Source organism: Stenella coeruleoalba, assembly GCF_951394435.1.
Source record: "Stenella coeruleoalba genome assembly, chromosome: 8".
Lineage (NCBI taxonomy): Eukaryota > Metazoa > Chordata > Mammalia > Artiodactyla > Delphinidae > Stenella > Stenella coeruleoalba.
Window position 1 is genome coordinate 60124402 of NC_137154.1, and position 20489 is coordinate 60144890.

Sequence of the window (20489 nt, forward strand, 5' to 3'; positions counted from 1 at the left end):
ATTGACAAAGTATATTGTCTATTCCTCACAATAACTTTGATATTAGAATTCTTTTTTAAAAAATTTTATTGAAGTATAGTTGATCTACAATGTTGTGTTAATTTCTGCTGTACAGCAAAGTGACTCAGTTATACATATATATATATCCTTTTTATTTAATATTTATTTATTTATTCTAGGCTGTGTTGGGTCTTTGTTGCTGCGCACGGGCTTTCTCTGGTTGTGGCGAGTGGGGGCTATTCTTCGTTGCGGTGCGTGGGCTTCTCATTGCGGTGGCTTCTCTTGTTGCGGAGCATGGGCTCTAGGCATGGGGGCTTCAGTAGCTGTGGCACAGGGGCTTAGTTGCTCCACGGCATGTGGGATCTTCCCAGACCAGGGATCGAACCCTTGCCCCCTGCAGTGGGAGCATGGCGTCCTAACCACTGGACTGCCAGGAAATTCCCCTCTTGTTTTTATTTTTAAGCCTGGCTTCATAGGGGTCACCCCTGGGTCAGCATAGCTTAGTGATCAGCCAGTGATTAATCAGAGGTTGTGCCTAAATACCTTGAGCCAGTAAGGAGTCCATCTTTTGCTGATAGATCTGTGTGTGGTTTGGGGAATGTTTCCAAAGTCCAAGCAGTTTACAAGTCAGCCTGGCTTTTTTTTTTTTTTTTTCCCCTGTGTTTTCAAGGCCTTATGTCTAGCCAAGAATGTCTAGCCAACTTGGGACCTCTTCAGTCTTTCCTGAGTATGAGTGACTTTGTACATGTACACAGCTTTTTATATCACAAGGGATAAGTGGAATCTTAGCAAGGCCCACTTTGGCTGTCTCATTTCTTGTATTTTTCTGTCAATTTTCTAGGTGGTTTTTAGTTTTGTTGTTTGCCCCAACAAGTATCATGACTTCAGGCTAGCTCTGATGTTGGCTTTCCTAAATTGTTGTCACTGAGGATTAGAATTGTTTTTGAAAATGTGCCTGGGCATGGACTTTTCAGTCCCTCCAGCAGGGCAGTGGAGCTGTCCACCTGGGTAGAACTTATGCATCATGACGCTACGGGTAAGGATCCTTGTAGTCCCAGGCTACTCTGCCACGGGCTCTCTCTGTTCTAACTGAGAATCAGTAGATTTTTCTTGAATAAATGCTTCTCATTTTGTTGTATGCCTTCCAGAGTCTTTAAATGGTTTTTTTTTGGCCACACCACGTAGCATGTGTGATCTTAGTTCCCCAACCAGGGATCAAACCCGTGCCCCCTGCAGTGGAAGCTTGGAGACCTAACCACTGGACTGCCAAGGAATTCCCTAAATGGTTGTTTTTGACAACTTTGTCTAGCTTTGTCATTGCTTCTTGGGGGAGGATTTACCAACCTCCTCACTTAGTCATTTCTGAAGACCTGCTGATTGGTCAGTTGATTTTTGACAAAGATGCAGAGGCAATCTAATGGAGAACAGATAGTATTTTTATTAAATGGTGCTGGCACAGTTGGACAGTCATACGTAAGAAAATGAGCCTCAACTCATACTTGGTACCATATGTAAAAATGTACTGAAAGCAGATGATAAACAAATGTAAAACTTAACCTTCTAAAACTTCTAGAAGAAAACATTGGAGAGAATCTTTGCAAATCATAAATATGACTAAGAACTTGTAGTCAGAATATATGAGACTCTTACAATTCAGTAGTAAGAAAACAACCCAATTAAAAATGGGCAAATGACTTCATTAGACACTTTCTCAAAGAGGACATGTGGATGATAATGAGCACATGAAAAAAGTGTTCAACATCATTAGCCATTAGGGAAATGCAAATTAAAACCACAATTAGGTGTCACTACACACCGGTTAGTATGGCAAAACAAAAACAAAAACATAACCCAGAGAAATGATAATACCAAGTATTGACAAGGATATGGAGCGACTAGAACTCTCATACACTGCTGGTAGAAATGTAAAATGGTACAGTCACTTTGGAAAACAGTTTGGCAGTTTCTTATAAAGTTAAACAACATATACTTACCTGTGTCCCAGAAATCTCACTTCTGCATATTTACCCCGGAGAGATAAATAACTTGTACACGAATGTTTACAGTGGTTTTATTCTCCAGTACCTGTACAGTGTTAGCATATAGTTGGTTCTCCATAAATATTTGTTGAGTAAATGAATGACTTACTGTGATTATTAGTGAGGTTCAACTCTACCCCTCCCCATATTTTATTGGCCATTAATCTCCATGACAGGCAAATGATACCTAAATGATTAGCCTTTTCAAAAAATGATATCACAATGATTGATGTGACAGTGTATCCCAATGATACAATCAATTCTTTTATAAAGAAAGAAACTTCTTTAAGGTAGAATCTACAAACTTGAATATATAAAGAGAGTAACACTATATGTGGCACAGACCTCTAGTACTGAATTATATTGAGACTTAAGTTAATTAAAAAAAATCTTAAATGAAGATGTGTTTTACTCCCTCACTTTGTTTAATATGCCACTTATTTTCTTAGAAAGTATCATCAGAATTACAGTGTCTTCTCTGATACAGAAGTTTCTGGACCCATTTAAAGATCTATGGCAGAGATTGTAAATTGGCAGCTGTTGAGTGAATTTGACCACAGATGTGTTTTGTTTGGCTTGCAGAGTATTGGTCAAACGTAAGATATGGACCAGCATTTCACTCACTGCAAAAACTGGCTAGAATTGAGTAGTATTTCACCTTATGGACAGGGAATGTGGTCTCCAGTTTGCCATAGCTCCTACCACTCCATATTGTTTACCCAACAGTAAGGCCAAATGTGGGTTACCATATCATTGTGCTTGTGCTTTTGTTTTTCTTATACCTGGCCCCCTCATTCACTTATGATGCTTCTCAGGCTGTAGTATTTCATGATGATAGACTAACTTTAAAGATATAAAAATGTTAAAAATATCTGCTAACATGGTTAACATGGGTATTTTCTTAACGTAGTGTCTTCATTGGCTCCTCTGGCATGGAGCTGATCTCTCACGAGCAACCGTGAGAGGTTGGACAGCAGCTCACATAGCTGCCATCAGGGGACAGGATGCTTGCATGCAGGTAATAATAACTTTGGTTACTTTTTTTAAAAATTCAATAAGTTTAATTACTTTAGCATAGTTCTGTTGGGCTATTGCCTTTATTCTAATAATTTGATCCCATAGACTTAGTAGTTCTGTGTTCTAAACAAAAACTTACTGGATTCCAGGACTCATATTTTGGTACCAACTGTCACTCAGACAGATTGTATAAGATCGGAAATTATATTATCTCTAAAGCAGTTGGCTATCTGTTTGGGTTGTTTTAAGGGATGTCATAGTCATGCCCAGATTATCTTCTTTATAGCTTGCCATGCCTAAAATTCCTCATTTAATGTATTTCCTGGCCAGAGTTATACATTAATATGTGGCAGGATCTAGTTTATTAGAGTAAATAGACTTAATCAATGTTGTGAAATGGACTGGAGCTTCGAGGAATACAAAATCATATAAGCAAACAGTCCCTGCCTATAAGAAGCCTGAGATTCTATTGGGAATGACAGTAGCTTTACTCAGTGAGTTACAAAACAGTACAAATCACAGTCTCTGAGTAAGGTTCTCATGAAAAGTATAGATGAGAAAAACTGTAGAACTTAAGAGAAGATAAGGGAATCATAAATAGAGGAAATGAAACTTCAGCTAATCCTAAAAGAATGGGTCGATTTTAAAAAGATAAGTAGTGAAGAAGCATTGTAGGTAGGGACGGTGTCAGGAGCAAATAAAAATAATGATTTTAATTTATTGAGCACTTTTTATGTGTCAATCACCGTCTCCCATGCATCACTTCATTTAATACAATAATCTTATGAGTTTCCCTTCATGTAGATTAGGAAACAGATTCAGAGAGTTAAGTTTGTTGCTTAAGTTAGTGACAAAGCCAGGGTTTGAACCCAGACTTTGTCCCATTAACCTTTATGCCGTAATTCTATGTGAAATCTTTGAATTGGAAAAATGAAGTGTGTTCAAGGAATATACCATTATATGAGTTTGACTGAGTGTAGATGATTTGTTCTGAACTAAGTTTAGATAAAACCAGACTTGTAAAATGTCTTAGGAATAGAATAAAGATTCATTTGTATAGGAAAGAGAATTTTATATGTATACTATACACATGTATATGTGTGTATATATATGTATATACACACACATACATACATACACACACATGCACATAGACATTAACAGGGGAATGTAGTAATGAAAACAATATTTCAGGAAATTATTCTAGCAAGATGTATCCAGGATTATGTAGGATGAAGAGGGTGTTTGGAAGCAAAATAATCAGAGACTTTTGATATTATCACTAACCATAGAGGGTGAGATTAGTTGGTGGCAGTGGGAAACAAAGAAAATTATTTAAAACATCTTGCATAGCAGGCATTGGCAAAGTAGTGAGACTGTAAGGTTTTGAGTCAGAACGACAGATAATTATGGCACTATAGATAGGGACATCTGAAAGGCAGGGGAGGTTCGGGAGGAAGGATGTTGAGTTCAACTTTGGCCCATGTTGAGTTTAAGGTGCCTATAGGTCATTCGGGTGCCGAAGGACAGGGCAGTTGAAAAGGACACTGGTGACAAAGATTTCAGGAGTAATAAAGCTTAGAGAAGAGTACAGAGTACTGAGGATTGAATGGTGAAAAATGTTACTAGTAGGGATGGGAGGAAGCAGCGAAATGAGTAAGGAGTTCAGAGGAGAAAGAGAGATAGAGAGTCAGGACCCATTAGCGCTGTGCAAATGAAGGAAGAAGTTGAAGTCAGGCAGAGTATCACTTACAGAATAAAACTAAGGGGAATAGCACTTAAGGAAATGCCATTGAACTAGCGAACTCTCTATAGGGAGAGGTTGGCTATATTTCTATGCCGTGATAGGGACAGCACCCAATTTGCAGGTGGATTTGAAGTCGAGGCATTGAGGTATTTGAAAAGTAGGCAGTGAAAGAAAGGAGCAAATACAATAGTAACTTAAGGGGATATCAGGGTCAAATGAAGCTTTACTTGTTGCTTTCCTTCCTCTAAGCATTAGTTTAACCCACTCCCTCTCCCTTGATTGTCCTTCTGTTCCCCAAAGTGATCTCTTCATTCTTAGAGCTTTTGTGATGCTTTGGGGTACTATACTTTGTAGTTGTTACTTACCAAGGACTGCTTTGTATAGTTGATTGTCTTTGTCTCTACATGTGTCCTAATTCCCTAAGTTGATATATCTTCATATTCTTTGTAGTGACATAGTAAGCACTCAGTATATGGTTTGTGATGATTATTGACTAGTTTGTTAATGGGAGTCAGGCAAAATCATGGATACTGTTCTTCCTAAAACTCTTGGTAGGAATTATGACTAAGTAAACTTTTGCTGAGATGCTGGTAAATATAGCCTGGTTAAAAGAAAAAAAGTCTGAGGGAGATAAAACTGAAAAATATTTGCTAATAATTTTTTAAACCAATTACTCTGTATATTATATAAAGGGGTGTGTTGTGTATATGATATAACCCATATACAGAAATTGGGCCAATTGTAAATTCAGATGGAATCTCCTCAGATGCCGTTAGAATTTTGATTTGGAGCTTAGAACTGGTTACTTTAGTAATGAAATCCTTTTATTGTATTCAAAACCCAGTTAATAAAAGATTCTGCTTTTGAAATAGAGGAAGTTTAAATTTCAATTTTATTAGCTTAGCATTAAATTATTTAACTTAGTGGTTGTTAATCTGTGCTCATGAAAAGTTTGTTTTATAAATTGTATGTACATGCTCAAATCAGAATGTGAAATTGGGTATACATGTCTCCTAGGCAATGTTAAAAAGGATCTCAAGCATTTTCTTAGGACTAGCTAAGAATTTCTCACACTTTGTGTGTAGCACACATGTAAGAATTTACATAATAGCTTAGCTATAGGTTAACAAATTCCTTGCCTTTAAATAATCTGCATCTGCATTTATGATTTAACATCTATCTTCATATAAACTCATTCTTATGTCTCTACTTTCAGACTCTTATAATTAATGGAGCTAATCTGGCAGCTCAAGATGATCGTGGATGCACTCCTTTACACCTTGCGACAACACACGGACATTCTTTCACTTTACAAATAATGCTCCGAAGTGGAGTGGTGAGGGATTCCTGTTAATAAGTGAGAATGTATAATGATATGGACTATAGTCCATACAGTCCATATCATATGGACTAACATTTGGTAGTCTGGTTATCTCTTCCTGACTTTGTAAATCCCTTATGTGACTTTGAGATAGTAATTTGATCTCTCTCTTTAGCTTTTCTATCTTTAAACATGGGAGCAATAATTTAGATAAATCATCAACAACAACAACAAAAACAGCTTAATGGTACAAAATATTTCAGAGGCTATGAATTCTTCATGTTAGTTCAGAGTTTAACAGGGAAGATTCTGAAGCTTCCAGACACATCTTAACCAGGGATTGTAAATCTTTCTGACTTGCTGTGTGTTTACCTGTTTCTTTGGTAACTCTTATTTCATACACTAATTTAGAAAGTGATTTATATCTCCAGAAATTTCATTTATTGTGATATTTATTTTTAATATTACCCAGTGGCTGTAAAAAGTAACTTCTTATAAGAGTTAAATATTTTTTCATTAACTCTTTGGTTATGCTCCCAAGGATAATATTTGATCATTTGAATCCATCTCTTTCATTTTATTGGTCAGGAACTTGTGACCAGTAAAATGACTAGTTAAGTTCCTTTTTAAAAAGAACCGATTTTTATGTGGCTAGTTATGTTCTTTTTTAAAAGACTTTATAATTTTATTTGTATATTATTAGCTCATATGTTCAAATCAGTGGTTGCAGTAAATATTTCTATGATATTTAGTGTTTGCCGTATAGTTTTAAGGACAGCCTCCAATTCTCATTTGCAGAATTAAGCTGCTAGACTTAGTGTTTCCCCTACAAAACGTAAAAGAACTGAGTCCTTGTGAATGTTACCTCTAGGATCCCAGCGTGACTGATAAGAGAGAGTGGAAACCTGTGCATTATGCAGCTTTTCATGGGCGGCTTGGCTGTCTGCAACTTCTCATTAAATGGGGATGTAGCATAGAAGATGTGGACTACAATGGAAACCTTCCAGGTATTCGCAAAAGCAAATATTTTGTTTTTCTATTAATGTAAACTTTAACAATGTTTGATCATGTTTAAGAAATTTGAACTGTCATCATTCTGATATTTCCTAACAAAACTAAAGTAGTAAATATGTTGACATGAACATTTTTTATCTTATATTATGTCTATGTTATGTACCCATCATGTGACTGATTTTTTTTTCTGGAACCATATTAGCAAAAGAGAAATATCCAAAATTAAACTTGGATTTACTCTTCCCACCAGCTGTTTCCCTCATCTACTCTCTAGTGTTATTGTTTTTTAACTTCATATGTCTCTTCCCCACAGATTACTTAAAAAAGTAATAGTACAGATAGTGGACACTAGTGTATTTGAGTTAATTTGCTAATTGCAGTTGTCTAGCCTGCGGTCAACTAGCCAGCTGAGACCTATACTCTTAAGTACCCTGTCTTCTTCTAAGAGGTGCTGTAGAAGTTCAGAAGAGAGTTAGACCACAGTGAGATTGGTTACTGAAACAATACTTGAACTATGTCTTAAAGGAATCTTAGGTAGCAAACAAATGAAGGGGAAGTCCAGGCAAAATAATCACTTTGATTATTAAAAACTCCCTAGATCCCAGTGGATCTCTGATTACTTAGCTTGGCATGCTGGGCCTTCATAATTTGGCTCTGACTTTCCTCCCTGCCCTCATCTTCCATCCCTTGACACTGCTATCTTGGATCATTTTGCTTCTTTCTGAAGGACATCCTTTAGTGTTCATTTAGTGAAGGTTTGTTGGTATGACCCTCTCGATTTTTGTGTATCTGGAAGTAACTCTTTTACTCTCAGTCTTTTTAAAAAAAATTTTATTTTTGACATATACATACAGAAAAACGCCCAATTCAGATGCACAGCTCACTAAATTTTCACAAGTGAACACTTCTCTGTGACCATCAGCTAAATCAAGAAACGGGGTAGTCTCCTTTGTGTCCTCTTTCTAGTTACTGCCAACTTCCAAAGTTAATCACTACCTTGACTTCCAACATAAAAATTAGTATTGTTTTTTTTCTGAACTCCATGGAATAAAATAATACACTGGTGTCCGTTTGTGTGTGGCTTCTTTTGACTTTCCAAAGTGGTTGTTATCAATTTATACACCCACAGGCAGTGTTTAAGGCTTTCAGTTACTCCACTTTCTCATCAGCACTTGACACTATCAGTTTTTTTAGTTTTTGTCATTCTTTTGAGTGTATAGTAATATCTCATTGTGGTTGTAATTTGAATTTTCTCTGATGACTAGAGATGTAGAACATCATTTCATATGATTAATGGCTGTTTAGTTATTTTCTTCTGTGAAATACCAGTTTGAAGCTTCTGCACTTTTTTTTTTTTTAACTATACGCGGGCCTGTCACTGTTGTGGCCTCTTCTGCTGTGGAGCACAGGCTCCGGACGCGCAGGCTCAGCGGCCATGGCTCATGGGCCCAGCCGCTCCGCGGCATGTGGGATCTTCCCTGACCAGGGCACGAACCCATGTCCCCTGCGTCGGCAGGCGGACTCTCAACCACTGCGTCACCAGGGAAGCCCTGCATTTTTTTTTTTTTTTTATTGAGTTGTTCCTCTTTTTTCTAATTGAGTTGTAGGGGTTCTTTATATATTCTAACCACAAGCTCTTTGTCACTTACATGTGTTGCAAATATCTTTTCCTTTTAAGTATCCTTTCCATTCTATTGTCTTGCCTTTTCATTCTTTTAAGATATCTTTTGATGAACAGAAGTTTTCATTTTACTGTAGTCCAGTTTAATAAGCTCTTCCTTTATGGTTAGTACTTTCTGAATCCTGTGAAAAAAAAGTAAGGAAAGACTTTTTTTAACAGGATTCAGAAAGTCTTCATTTCATGAAGACATTCTTTTATATTATCTTCTAGGAATTTTATTTTCACATTTCCACCTGGAATTGACTTTTCTTCAATACAAGGTAGGGGGGAATTTCATTTTTATTTAGTTCTTTATTGAATTTGCCTGATCACTTTGTTAGTCTCTTGTTGCCCGCTCATTGAAAAAAAATCAACTTTTATTTCCTTAAACATGTATAATTATTTTATAACCATGTGTAGTATATTTTTTAATAGTATAAGGTAGAGGTTAAGAATGTGGCCTCAGGACTAGACTGCTTATATTCAGACCTCTCTGTTAAAAACTATTAATTCAAAATTTATTAAGCATCTGTGTGTCAGTCCCTAGGTGCTGGGGATATCACTGCAAATAAAACAGACAAAAGTCTCTGCCTTTGTGTGTGGTGAGGTGGGAGACAGACAATAATAAAAATGAATTAACAGAATATATATTGTATTAAATAGGGATATGTGTTTAGATTAAATAGCAAAGGGGAGTAGAGTGTTACAGGGGATGAAGTTTGAAATAGGGTAGTCAGGGAAGCCTTCACTGAAGAGGTGACATTTGGGTGAAGACTTGGAGTTGAGGGAGCAAGTCTTGATATCCTGGGGGACGAACATTTTAGGAAGATGTAACAGCAATGTGTAAAGCTCCTGAGGCAGGGTCATGCCTTGCGTATTTGAGTAACAGCAAGTCAGTGTGGTTGGAACAGAAGTGAGGGTGTAATAGATGATGAGGTCAGAGAGGTAACAAGAGCCATTGAAGCATTTTGAGCATGGGAGTGACATGATCTATGTTTAAAACCATCATTTTGGCTATTGTGTTTATAATACTAGATTGTAGTGAGGGTGTGGGCGTGAGTGGTTAGGAGCTTGATGCAATAATTTAGGTTACTGTTTGGTTGGACTAGATAATGAGAAGTAATTGGGGTCTGTGTATCTTTTACAGATAGAGCCAGTAAGATTTGCTGATTGATTAGATGTGGGGAGTGACAGAAATGGGAGTCAAGGATGGCTCCAGGGTTTTTGGCTTGACCTTCATGGAAAGGAGAGCATTTCCATTAACTGAGATGGAGAAAGCTGTGTAAGGAATATGTATGCAAAAAGGGTAAGGAGTTCAGTTTTTGACCTGTTAAGTTTGAAATGCCTATGATACATTTCATGTATATGATGAGTAAGCAGTTAGAGGAGTCTGAACTTTCAGAGGGAGTTTTTTAGTGGAAGGTTCAGCTGAGAAAGTGTACACTGTCATGTGCTAACTACTTGTGGACATTGTTACTTAATTGATTCTCCTGAGTTTTACTGGTGACTTGGGCACTGCCCTACTTCTCCAGAGCCAAGATTTGTATACAAATTGGAGTCTTTCCCAAATAGTCACTTCTCAAGAGGTGTAAAGGCTCTCTTGTTCTTTGTGATCATTGCCTCTAAGCTTGTAATACCCCAGAACCATTCCTGTTTTTTGCAGCTTTTGGGTTATGGCTGTCCCTCAATCTGATTCATTATATTGATATATTCTTTCAGGGATTCCTTAACATTTCTTGTCTGTTCGTGGTGTTCTTGTCTGTTTTTCTTGTCCTTTATGGCTTTAAAAAATATCTTTCTATTATTTTCAAGAATTTAAGAGAAGAAATGGTGAGATAGTGTGTGTGCTTAGTCTGCAGTTTTGATCTAGTCTTCTTGTTTATAATAAAAATAATGTTTATGAAAAAGTGACAAAATACATAGTGATAAAAATAACATCACCCCTATTTGCATAGTGACTATTTTGGTTTATTTCTTCCACTTTTTTCCAAAATATTAAGATAAATTTATCTATCTAGCACCTATATTACATAGAAGGCATTTTTTTCATATAATTATAAGCTGCGCAGTTGGGATTTCACTTTCCAAGAGAATTGTCTGAGACCTGCTCTTTGGTGACCCTCACTTGGCCTCTCTACATTCACAGTAAGTGTAGCTATTCAACCATTTAATCTACTGCTGTGGCTTGACTAGAAGGCTGACTGAGTAAGGACATGTAAGCTGGAAAAATGGTCTGTTATCCTTGCATCCAGAGTACATCTCTGTTATATAGGATAGGGATAGTTGTCTCCCTAGGAGGTTTAGAGTTAATGTGTTGTTTCTTTTTTCAAGATATTTTATTGTCAATTTAAAATTAAATTATTATTATTTTTTCTCTCACCTATAGTTCACTTAGCAGCCATGGAAGGCCACCTTCACTGTTTTAAATTCCTACTCAGTAGAATGAGCAGTGCCTCCCAAGCTTTGAAAGCCTTCAATGATAATGGAGAAAATGTATTGGACCTAGCCCAGAGGTTCTTTAAGCAGAACATTTTACAGTTTATCCAGGGGGCTGAGTATGAAGGAAATGATCCAAAAGATCAAGAAAGTAAGTAATAAACCTGAAGTGTTTTAGCATTTAATAAGTAGAATAAATGGAGGAGGAAAAGAAAGGAGTTATAAGACATGTTATATTAAAATATGTTATGTATCATTGTCCACACATTCATCCAGATTCTCTTCTTTATATGAAATATTTTAAGCAGAAATATAGAGAGATTAATGTAATATAATGAACACTTCTTTTTTTTTAACATCTTTATTGGAGTATAATTGCTTTACAATGGTGTGTTAGTTTCTGCATTATAACAAATTGAATCAGCTATACATATACATATATCCCCATATCCCCTCCCTTTTGCGTCTCCCTCCCACCCTCCCTATCCCACCCCTGTAGGTGGACACAAAGCAGCGAGCTGATCTCCCTGTGCTATGCGGCTGCTTCCCACTAGCTATCTGTTTTACATTTGGTAGTGTATATATGTCCATGCCACTCTCTTACTTCGTCCCAGCTTACCCTTACCCCTCCCCGTGTCCTCAAGGCTGTTCTCTATGTCTGTGTCTTTATTCCTGTCCTGCCCCTAGATTCTTCAGAACCATTTTTTTTTTAGGTTACATATATATGTGTTAGCATACGCTATTTGTTTTTCTCTTTCTGACTTACTTCACTCTGTATGACAGTCTCTAGGTCCATCCACCTCACTACAAATAACTCAATTTCATTTCTTTTTATGGCTGAGTAATATTCCATTGTATATATGTGCCACATCTTCTTTATCCATTCATCTGTCGACGGGCACTTAGGTTGCTTCCATGTCCTGGCTATTGTAAATAGTGCTGCAATGAACATTGTGGTACATGACACATTTTGAATTACGGTTTTCTCAGGGTATATGCCCAGTAGTGGGATTGCTGGGTCGTATGGTAGTTCTATTTTTAGTTTTATAAGGAACCTCCATACTGTTCTCCATAGTGGCTGTATCAATTTACATTCCCACCAGCAGTGCAAGAGGGTTCCCTTTTCTCCACACCCTCTCCAGCATTTATTGTTTGTAGATTTTTTGATGATGGCCATTCTGACTGGTGTGAGGTGATACCTCATTGTAGTTTTGATTTGCATTTCTCTAATGATTAGTGATGTTGAGCATCCTTTCATGTGTTCGTTGGCAATCTGTATATCTTCTTTGGAGAAATGTCTATTTAGGTCTTCTGCCCATTTTTGGATTGGGTTGTTTGGTTTTTTGATATTGAGCTGCACGAGCTGCTTATAAATTTTGGAGATTAATCCTTTGTCAGTTGCTTTGTTTGCAAATATTTTCTCCCATTCTGAGGGTTGTCTTTCGTCTTGTTTATGGTCTCCTTTGCTGTGCAAAAGCTTTTAAGTTTCATTAGGTCCCATTTGTTTAGTTTTGTTTTTATTTCCATTTCTCTAGGAGGTGAGTCAAAAAGGATCTTGCTGTGATTTACGTCATAGAGTATTCTGCCTATGTTTTCCTCTAAGAGTTGTATAGTATCTGGCCTTATATTTAGGTCTTTAATCCATTTTGAGTTTATTTTTGTGTATGGTGTTAGGGAGTGTTCTAATATCATTCTTTTGCATGTAGCTGTCGAGTTTTCCCAGCACTACTTATTGAAGAGGCTGTCTTTTCTCCATTGTATATTCTTGCCGCCTTTATCAAAGATAAGGTGCCCATATGTGCGTGGGTTTATCTCTGGGCTTTCTATCCTGTTCCACTGATACATAGTTTTCTTTTTGTGCCAGTACCATGCTGTCTTGATTACTGTAGCTTTGTAGTATAGTCTGAAGTCCGGGAGCCTGATTCCTTCAGCTCCATTTTTCTTTCTCAAGATTGCTTTGGCTCTTTGGGGTCTTTTGTGTTTCCATACAAATTGTGAGATTTTTTGTTCTAGTTCTGTGAAAAATGCCATTGGTAGTTTGATAGGGATTGCATTGAATCTGTAGATTGCTTTGGGTAGTATAGTCATTTGACAATGTTGATTCTTCCAATCCAAGAACATGGTATATCTCTCCATCTGTTTGTGCCATCTTTAATTTCTTTCATCATTGCCTTATAGTTTTCTGCATACAGGTCTTTTATCCGTTAGGTAGGTTTATTCCTAGGTATTTCATTCTTTTTGTTGTGGTAAATGGGAGTGTTTCCTTAGTTTCTCTTTAAGATTTTTTGTCATTACCGTATAGGAATGCAAGAGATTTCTGTGGTTTAATTTTGTATCCTGCTACTTTACCAAATTCATTGATTAGCTCTAGTAGTTTTCTGGTAGCATCTTTAGGATTCTCTACGTATAGTATCATGTCATCTGCAAACAGTGACAGTTTTACTTCTTTTCCAATTTGGATTCCTTTTATTTCTTTTTCTTCTCTGATTGCTGTGGCTAAAACTTCCAAAACTATGTTGAATAATAGTGGTGTGAGTGGGCAACCTTTTCTTGTTCCTGATCTTAGTGGAAATGTTTTCAGTTTTTCACCATTGAGGATGATGTTGGCTGTGGGTTTGTCATATATGACCTTTATTATGTTGAGGTAAGTTCTGTCTGTGCCTACTTTCTGGAGGGTTTTTATCATAAATGGGTGTTGAATTTTGTCGAAAGCTTTCTCTGCATCTACTGAGATGATCATATGGTTTATATCCTTCAGTTTGTTAATATGGTTTATCACATTGATTGATTTGCATATATTGAAGAATCCTGGCATTCCTGGGATAAACCCCACTTGATCATGGTGTATGATCCTTTTAATGTGTTGTTGGATTCTGTTGGCTAGTATTTTGTTGAGGATTTTTCCATCTATGTTCATCAGTGATATTGGCCTGTAGTTTTCTTTCTTTGTGACATCTTTGTCTGGTTTTGGTATGAGGGTGATGGTGGTCTCGTAGAATGAGTTTGGGAGTGTACCTCCCTGTGGTATATTTTGGAAGAGTTTGAGAAGGATAGGTGTTAGCTCTTCTCTAAATGTTTGATAGAATTCGCCTGTGAAGCCATCTGGTCCTGGGCTTTTGTTTGTTGGGAGATTTTTTTTTTTTTTTTGGAGGTACGCAGGCCTCTCACTGTTGTGGCCTCTCCCATTGCGGAGCACAGGCTCCAGACGTGCAGGCTCAGCAGCCATGGCTCACGGGCCCAGCCACTCCGCGGCATGTGGGATCTTCCTGGACTGGGGCACGAACCCATGTCCCCTGCATCGGCAGGCGGACTCTCAACCACTGCGCCACCAGGGAAGCCCTGTTGGAAGATTTTTTATCATAGTTTCGATTTTAGTGCTTATGATTGGTCTGTTTGTTTTCTGTTTCTTCCTGGTTCAGTGTCAGAGGGTTGTGCTTTTCTTAGAATTTGTCCATTTCTTCCAGGTTGTCGATTTTACTGGCTTATAGTTGCTTGTAGTAATCTCTTATGGTCCTTTGTATTTCTGCAGTGTCAGTTGTTATTTCTCCTTTTTCATTTCTAAGTATATTGATTTGAGTCTTCTCCCTATTTTTCTTTATGAGTCTGGCTAATGGTTTATCTGTTTTGTTTATCTTCTCTAAGAACCAGCTTTTAATTTTATTGATCTTTGCTGTTGTTTCCTTCATTTCTTTTTCATTTATTTCTGATCTGATCTTTATGATTTCTTTCCTTCTGCTAACTGTGGGGTTTTTTTGTTCTTCTTTCTCTAATTGCTTTAGGTGTAAGGTTAGGTTGTTTATTTGAGATTTTTCTTGTTTCTTGAGGTAGGATTGTATTGCATAAACTTCCCTCTTAGAACTGCTTTTGCTACACCCCATAGGTTTTGGGTCATCATGTTTTCATTGTCATTTGTTTCTAAGTGTTTTTTGATTTCTTCTTTGATTTCTTCAGTGATCTCTTCGTTTTTAAGTAGTGTATTGTTTAGCCTCCATGTTTTTGTATTTTTTACAGATCTTTTCCTGTAATTGATATTTAGTCTCATAGCATTGTGGTTGGAAAAGATACTTGTTACAATTTCCGTTTACTTATATTTACCAAGGCTTGATTTGTGACCCAAGATATGACTTATCCTGGAGAATGTGCCATGAGCACTTGAGAAGAAAGTGTATTCTGTTATTTTTGGATGGAATGTCCTATAAATATCAATTAAGTCCATCTTGTTTAATGTATCATTTAAAGCTTGTGTTCCCTTATTTATTTTCATTTTGGTTGATCTGTCCATTGGTGAAAGTGGGGTGTTAAAGTCCCCTATTATGATTGTGTTACTGTCAATTTCCCCTTTTATGGCTGGTAGCATTTCCCTTATGTATTGAGGTGCCCCTATGTTGGGTGCATAAATATTTACAGTTGTTATACCTGCTTGGATTGATTCCTTGATCATTATGAAGTGTCCTTCTTTGTCTCTTGTAATAGTCTTTATCTTAAAGTCTATTTTGTCTGATATGAGAGTTGCTACTCCAGCTTTCTTTTGATTTCCATTTGCATGGAATATCTTTTTACATCCCCTCACTTTCAGTCTGTATGTGTCCCTAGGTCTGAAGTGGGTCTCTTGTAGACACCATATATATGGGTCTTGTTTTTGTATCCATTCAGCCAGTCTATGTCTTTTGGTTGGAACATTTAATCCATTTACATTTATGGTAGTTATTGATATGTATGTTCCTGTTACCATTTTCTTAATTGTTTTGGGTTTGTTATTGTAAGTCTTTTCCTTCTTTTGTGTTTCCTGCCTAGAGAAGTTTCTTTAGCATTTGTTGTAAAGCTGGTTTGGTGGTACTGAATTCTTAGATTTTGCTTGTCTGTAAAGGTTTTAATTTCTCCGTTGAATCTGAATGAGATCCTTGCTGCGTATTTTTCCCTTTCATCACTTCAAGTATGTCCTGCCACTCCCTTCTGGCTTGCAGAGTGGCTGCTGAAAGATCAGCTGTTAACCTTCTGGGGATTCCCTTGTATGTTATTTGTTGCTTTTGCCTTGCTGCTTTTAATATTTTTTCTTTGTATTTAATTTCTGATAGTTTGATTAATATGTGTCTTGGGCATATGTGTCTTGGCATGTTTCTCCTTAGATTTATCCTGTATGGGACTCTGCGCTTCCTGGACTCCATTCACTCTTTCCTTTCCCATATTAGGGAAGTTTTCAACTATACAACTATAATCTCCTCAAATATTTTCGCAGTCCCTTTTTTTTTCTCTTCTTCTTCTGGGACCCCTGTAATTTGAATGTTGATGCGTTTAATGTTGTCCCGGAGGTCTCTGAGACTGTCCTCAATTCTTTTCATTCTTTTTTCTTTATTCTGCTCTGCGGTAGTTATTTCCACTATTTTATCTTCCAGGTCACTTATCTGTTCTTGTGCCTCAGTTATTCTGCTATTGATTCCTTCTAGAGAATTTTTAATTTCATTTATTGTGTTGTTCATCATTGTTTCTTTGCTCTTTAGTTCTTCTAGGTCCTTGTTAAACGTTTCTCATATTTTCTCCATTCTATTTCCAAGATTTTACATCATCTTTACTGTCATTACTCTGAATTCTTTTTCAGGTAGGCTACCTATTTCCTCTTCATTTGTTTGGTTTGGTGGGTTTTTACCTTGCTCCTTCATCTGCTGCATATTTCTCTGTCTTCTCATTTTGTTTAACTTACTATGTTTGGGGTCTCCTTTTCACAGGCTGCAGGTTCGTAGTTCCTGTTGTTTTTGGTGTCTGCCCCTAGTGGGTGAGGTTGGTTCAGTGGGTTATGTAGGCTTCCTGGTGGAGGGGTCTGGTGCCTGTGTTCTAGTGGGTCGGACTGGATCTTGTCTTTCTGGTGGGCAGGACTGCTTCTGGTGGTGTGTTTTGGGGTGTCTATGACCTTATTATGATTTTAGGCAGCCTCTCTGCTAATGGGTGGGGTTGTGTTCCTGTCTTGCTAGTTTTTTGGCATAAGATGTCCACCACTGTAGCTTGCTGGTTGTTGAGTGGAGCTGGGTCTTAGCGTTGAGATGGAGATCTCTGGGAGAGCTTTTGCTGTTTGATATTACTTGGGGCCGGGAGGTCTCTGGTGGACCAGTGTCCTGAACTTGGCTCTCCCACCTCAGAGGCTCAGGCCTGACACCCGGCTGGAGCACCAAGACCCTGTGAACCACACAGCTCAGAAGAAAAGGGAGAAAAAGAAAGAAAGAAAAGTAAATAAATAAATTTATTTTAAAAAATATAAAATATTATTATTAATAAAAAATTAAGAAGTAAAATAAATAAATAAAAAGGAAAGGAAGAATGGAAAACAAAAAACGAAAGGAATGGAAAACAAAAAACGAAAGAAACGAAAAAACAAATCCACCAATGATAAGAAGCGCTAAAAACTATACCAAAAAAAAAAGGGACAGACAGAACCCTAGGACTAATGGCAGAAAGCTATACAGACAAAATCACATGAAGAAGCATACACATACACACTCACAAAAAGAGAAAAAGGGAAAATAAAATATATATATATTAAAAAAAGAGAGCAATCAAATCAGTAAACAAATCTACCAGTAATAATAAGCTCTAAATACTAAACTAAGATAAACATAAAACCAGAAAGAAATTAGTTGCAGAAAGCACACCCCAAGTCTACAGTTGTTCCCAAAGTCCACCATCTCAATTTTGGGATAATTCGTTGTTTATTCAGGTATTCCACAGATGCAGGGTACATGACGTTGATTGTGGAGATTTAATCCACTGCTCCTGAGGCTGCTGGGAGAAATTTCGCTTTCTCTTTGTTGGCACAGCTCCTGGGGTTCAGCTTTGGATTTGGCCCTGCCTCTGTGTATAGGTCGCCTGAGGGCATCTGTTCCCCACCCAGACAGGAGGGGGTTAAAGGTGCCACTGATTAGGGGGCTCTGGCTCACTCAGGCCAGGGAGAGGGAGGGGAATGCAGGGCGAGTCTGCTGCTGCAGAGGCTGGCGTGACGTTGCAGTGTGTTATCCCAGGGAAGTTGTCCCTGGATCAGAGGACCCTGGCAGTAGCGGGCTGCACAGGCTCCCGGGAGGGAAGCTGTGGATAGTGACCTGTGCTTGCACGCAGGCATCTTGGTGGCTGCAGCAGCAGCCTTAGCGTTTTATGCCCATCTCTGGTGTCTGCTCTGATAGACACGGCTTGCGCCCGTCTCTGGAGCTCGTTTTGGTGGTGCTCTGAATCCCCTCTCCTCGCGCACCCCAAAACAATGGTCTCTTGCCTCTTAGGCAAGTCCAGGCTTTTTCCTGGACTCCCTCCTGGCTAGCTGTGGAGCACTAGCCCCCTTCAGGCAGTGTTCACGCAGCCAACCCCAGTCCTCTCCCTGGGATCTGACCAAAGCCGGAGCCTCAGCTCCCAGCCCCCACCTGCCCCGGCGGGTGAGCAGACAAGCCTCTCGGGCTGGTGAGTGCTGGTCAGCACCGATCCTCTGTGCAGGAATCTCTCCACTTTGCCCTCCACACCCCTGTTGCTGTGCTTTCCTCCGTGGCTCCGAAGCTTCCTCCCCACCCACCCCCCCGTCTCCGCCAGTGAAGGGGCCTCCTGGTGTGTGGAAACTTTTCCTCCTTCACAGCTCCCTCCCACTGGTGCAGGTCCCGTCCCTATTCTTTTGTCTCTGTTTTTTCTTTTGCCCTACCCACGTACGTGGGGAGTGTCTTGCCTTTTAGGAAGTCTGAGGTCTTCTGCCAGAGTTCAGTAGGTGTTCTGTAGGAGCTGTTCCACATGTAGATGTATTTTTGATGTATTTGTGGGGAGGAAGGTGATCTCCATATCTTACTCCTCTGCCATCTTGAGAGTCTTCAGTGAACACTCTTTATACCACTAGATTTAAGAATAAAATATTATAGATAAGATACACTTGAAGCTTCCTGGTTCTCTCTCCCTAATACCATTCATTTCCTTTTCTCCCTCAGAGGTAACCATTATTTTGGATTTATAATTCCATTCTATGGTTTTATATTTAGTATATATATACTCACAAAAATTTGCAGTATCATTTTGTGTATTTTTAGTTTAACAGACTAAACTGTTATATCTAATAAGAAATCCTAAAATTCAGCAGCTTAAATTATATAGAAGTTTATTTCTTTTATATAATAGCCCTGGTTGGAGAGTGCATCTGTTCTATGTAGTCATTCAGGGACCTGTTATCTTCCTAACTAGCTCTCTCTAGTTGTTGCTAATCCAGCAGGAGGTGGGGAGAGAACAAGAGTATAAGCTAGGATTTTTTTTTTTTTTTTTTTGCGGTACGCAGGCCTCTCACTGTTGCGGCCTCTCCCCTTGCGGAGCACAGACTCCGGACGCGCAGGCTCAGCAGCCATGGCTCACGGGCCCAGCCACTCCGTGGCATGTGGGATCTTCCCGGACCGGGGCACGAACCTGTGTCCCCTGCATCGGCAGGCCTATTCTCAACCACTTCGCCACCAGGGAAGCCCTAAGCTAGGATTTTTAAGGTCTAATTTGCAGTCATCACTTTTGCTAACATTCTATTGGCAAGAGTTTAGTCACATGGCCACACCCAGCTGCAAGGAAGCCTGGATAATTTAGTACCCAGCTGAGAGGCCTCAGCTCAGATGCAGCTCTTGTTACTGTGGAAGGAAGGGGATTTTAGTGGACAACTAGAAGTCTTTGAAACTTCTTTTAAAACTTTATAAAAATGGCATGAAATAGTAATGTATACTTCTCTCTAACTTTCTTTTTTCACAAAATGTTATGATTTTTGAGGTTTATTAGACAGATAGATGTATTCTAGTTTATTCTTTTAAATTGTTTGTGGTATTGCATTTAATAAAACACTGTTTATCCATTCTCCGATTTGACGTTTAGATTGTTTACAGTTTTCAGAATTACAATCATGGTGGCAATTGATATTCTTGTATGTGTCCTTGTTTACATGCACAGGATTTTTTTTTGTTTGTGTTTTTTTGTTTTTTTTTGTGGTGCGTGGGCCTCACTATTGTGGCCTCTCCTGTTGCGGAGCACAGGCTCCAGACGCGCAGGCTCAGTGGCCATGGCTCACGGGCCCAGCCGCTCTGCGGCATGTGGGATCTTCCTGGACCGAGGCACGAACCCATGTCCCCTACATCGGCAGGCAGACTCTCAACCACTGCGCCACCAGGGAAGCCCCAGGATGTTCTTTAGAGAAGTGCTTCCCTACCCTTTTCACACTTTGCCCACATAGAAAATGATATTTGTGTGGCATACTGGTACTGTTGGATGAGGCTT

At 38.5% G+C, this 20489-nt stretch overlaps 1 protein-coding gene across 11 annotated transcripts in view; it reads left to right on the forward strand.

The window, feature by feature from the left end:
* The window catches only part of ANKRD42 (ankyrin repeat domain 42), an 80669-nt gene that overhangs the window by 9354 nt on the left and 50826 nt on the right, over positions 1–20489 (forward strand). For 2 of the 11 annotated variants that reach the window (XM_079929201.1, XM_079929205.1), the window contains exons 3-6: positions 2950–3057; positions 6020–6139; positions 6996–7131; positions 11185–11385. In XM_079929201.1, coding sequence (XP_079785327.1) covers positions 2950–3057; positions 6020–6139; positions 6996–7131; positions 11185–11385 — 565 coding nt within the window. Of the gene's footprint in view, positions 1–2949; positions 3058–6019; positions 6140–6995; positions 7132–9029; positions 9080–9945; positions 10105–10160; positions 10944–11184; positions 11386–20489 lie in introns of those variants that run through there. The other 9 variants (XR_013829434.1, XR_013829435.1, XM_079929202.1 and 6 more) reach the window with 9 other exon arrangements.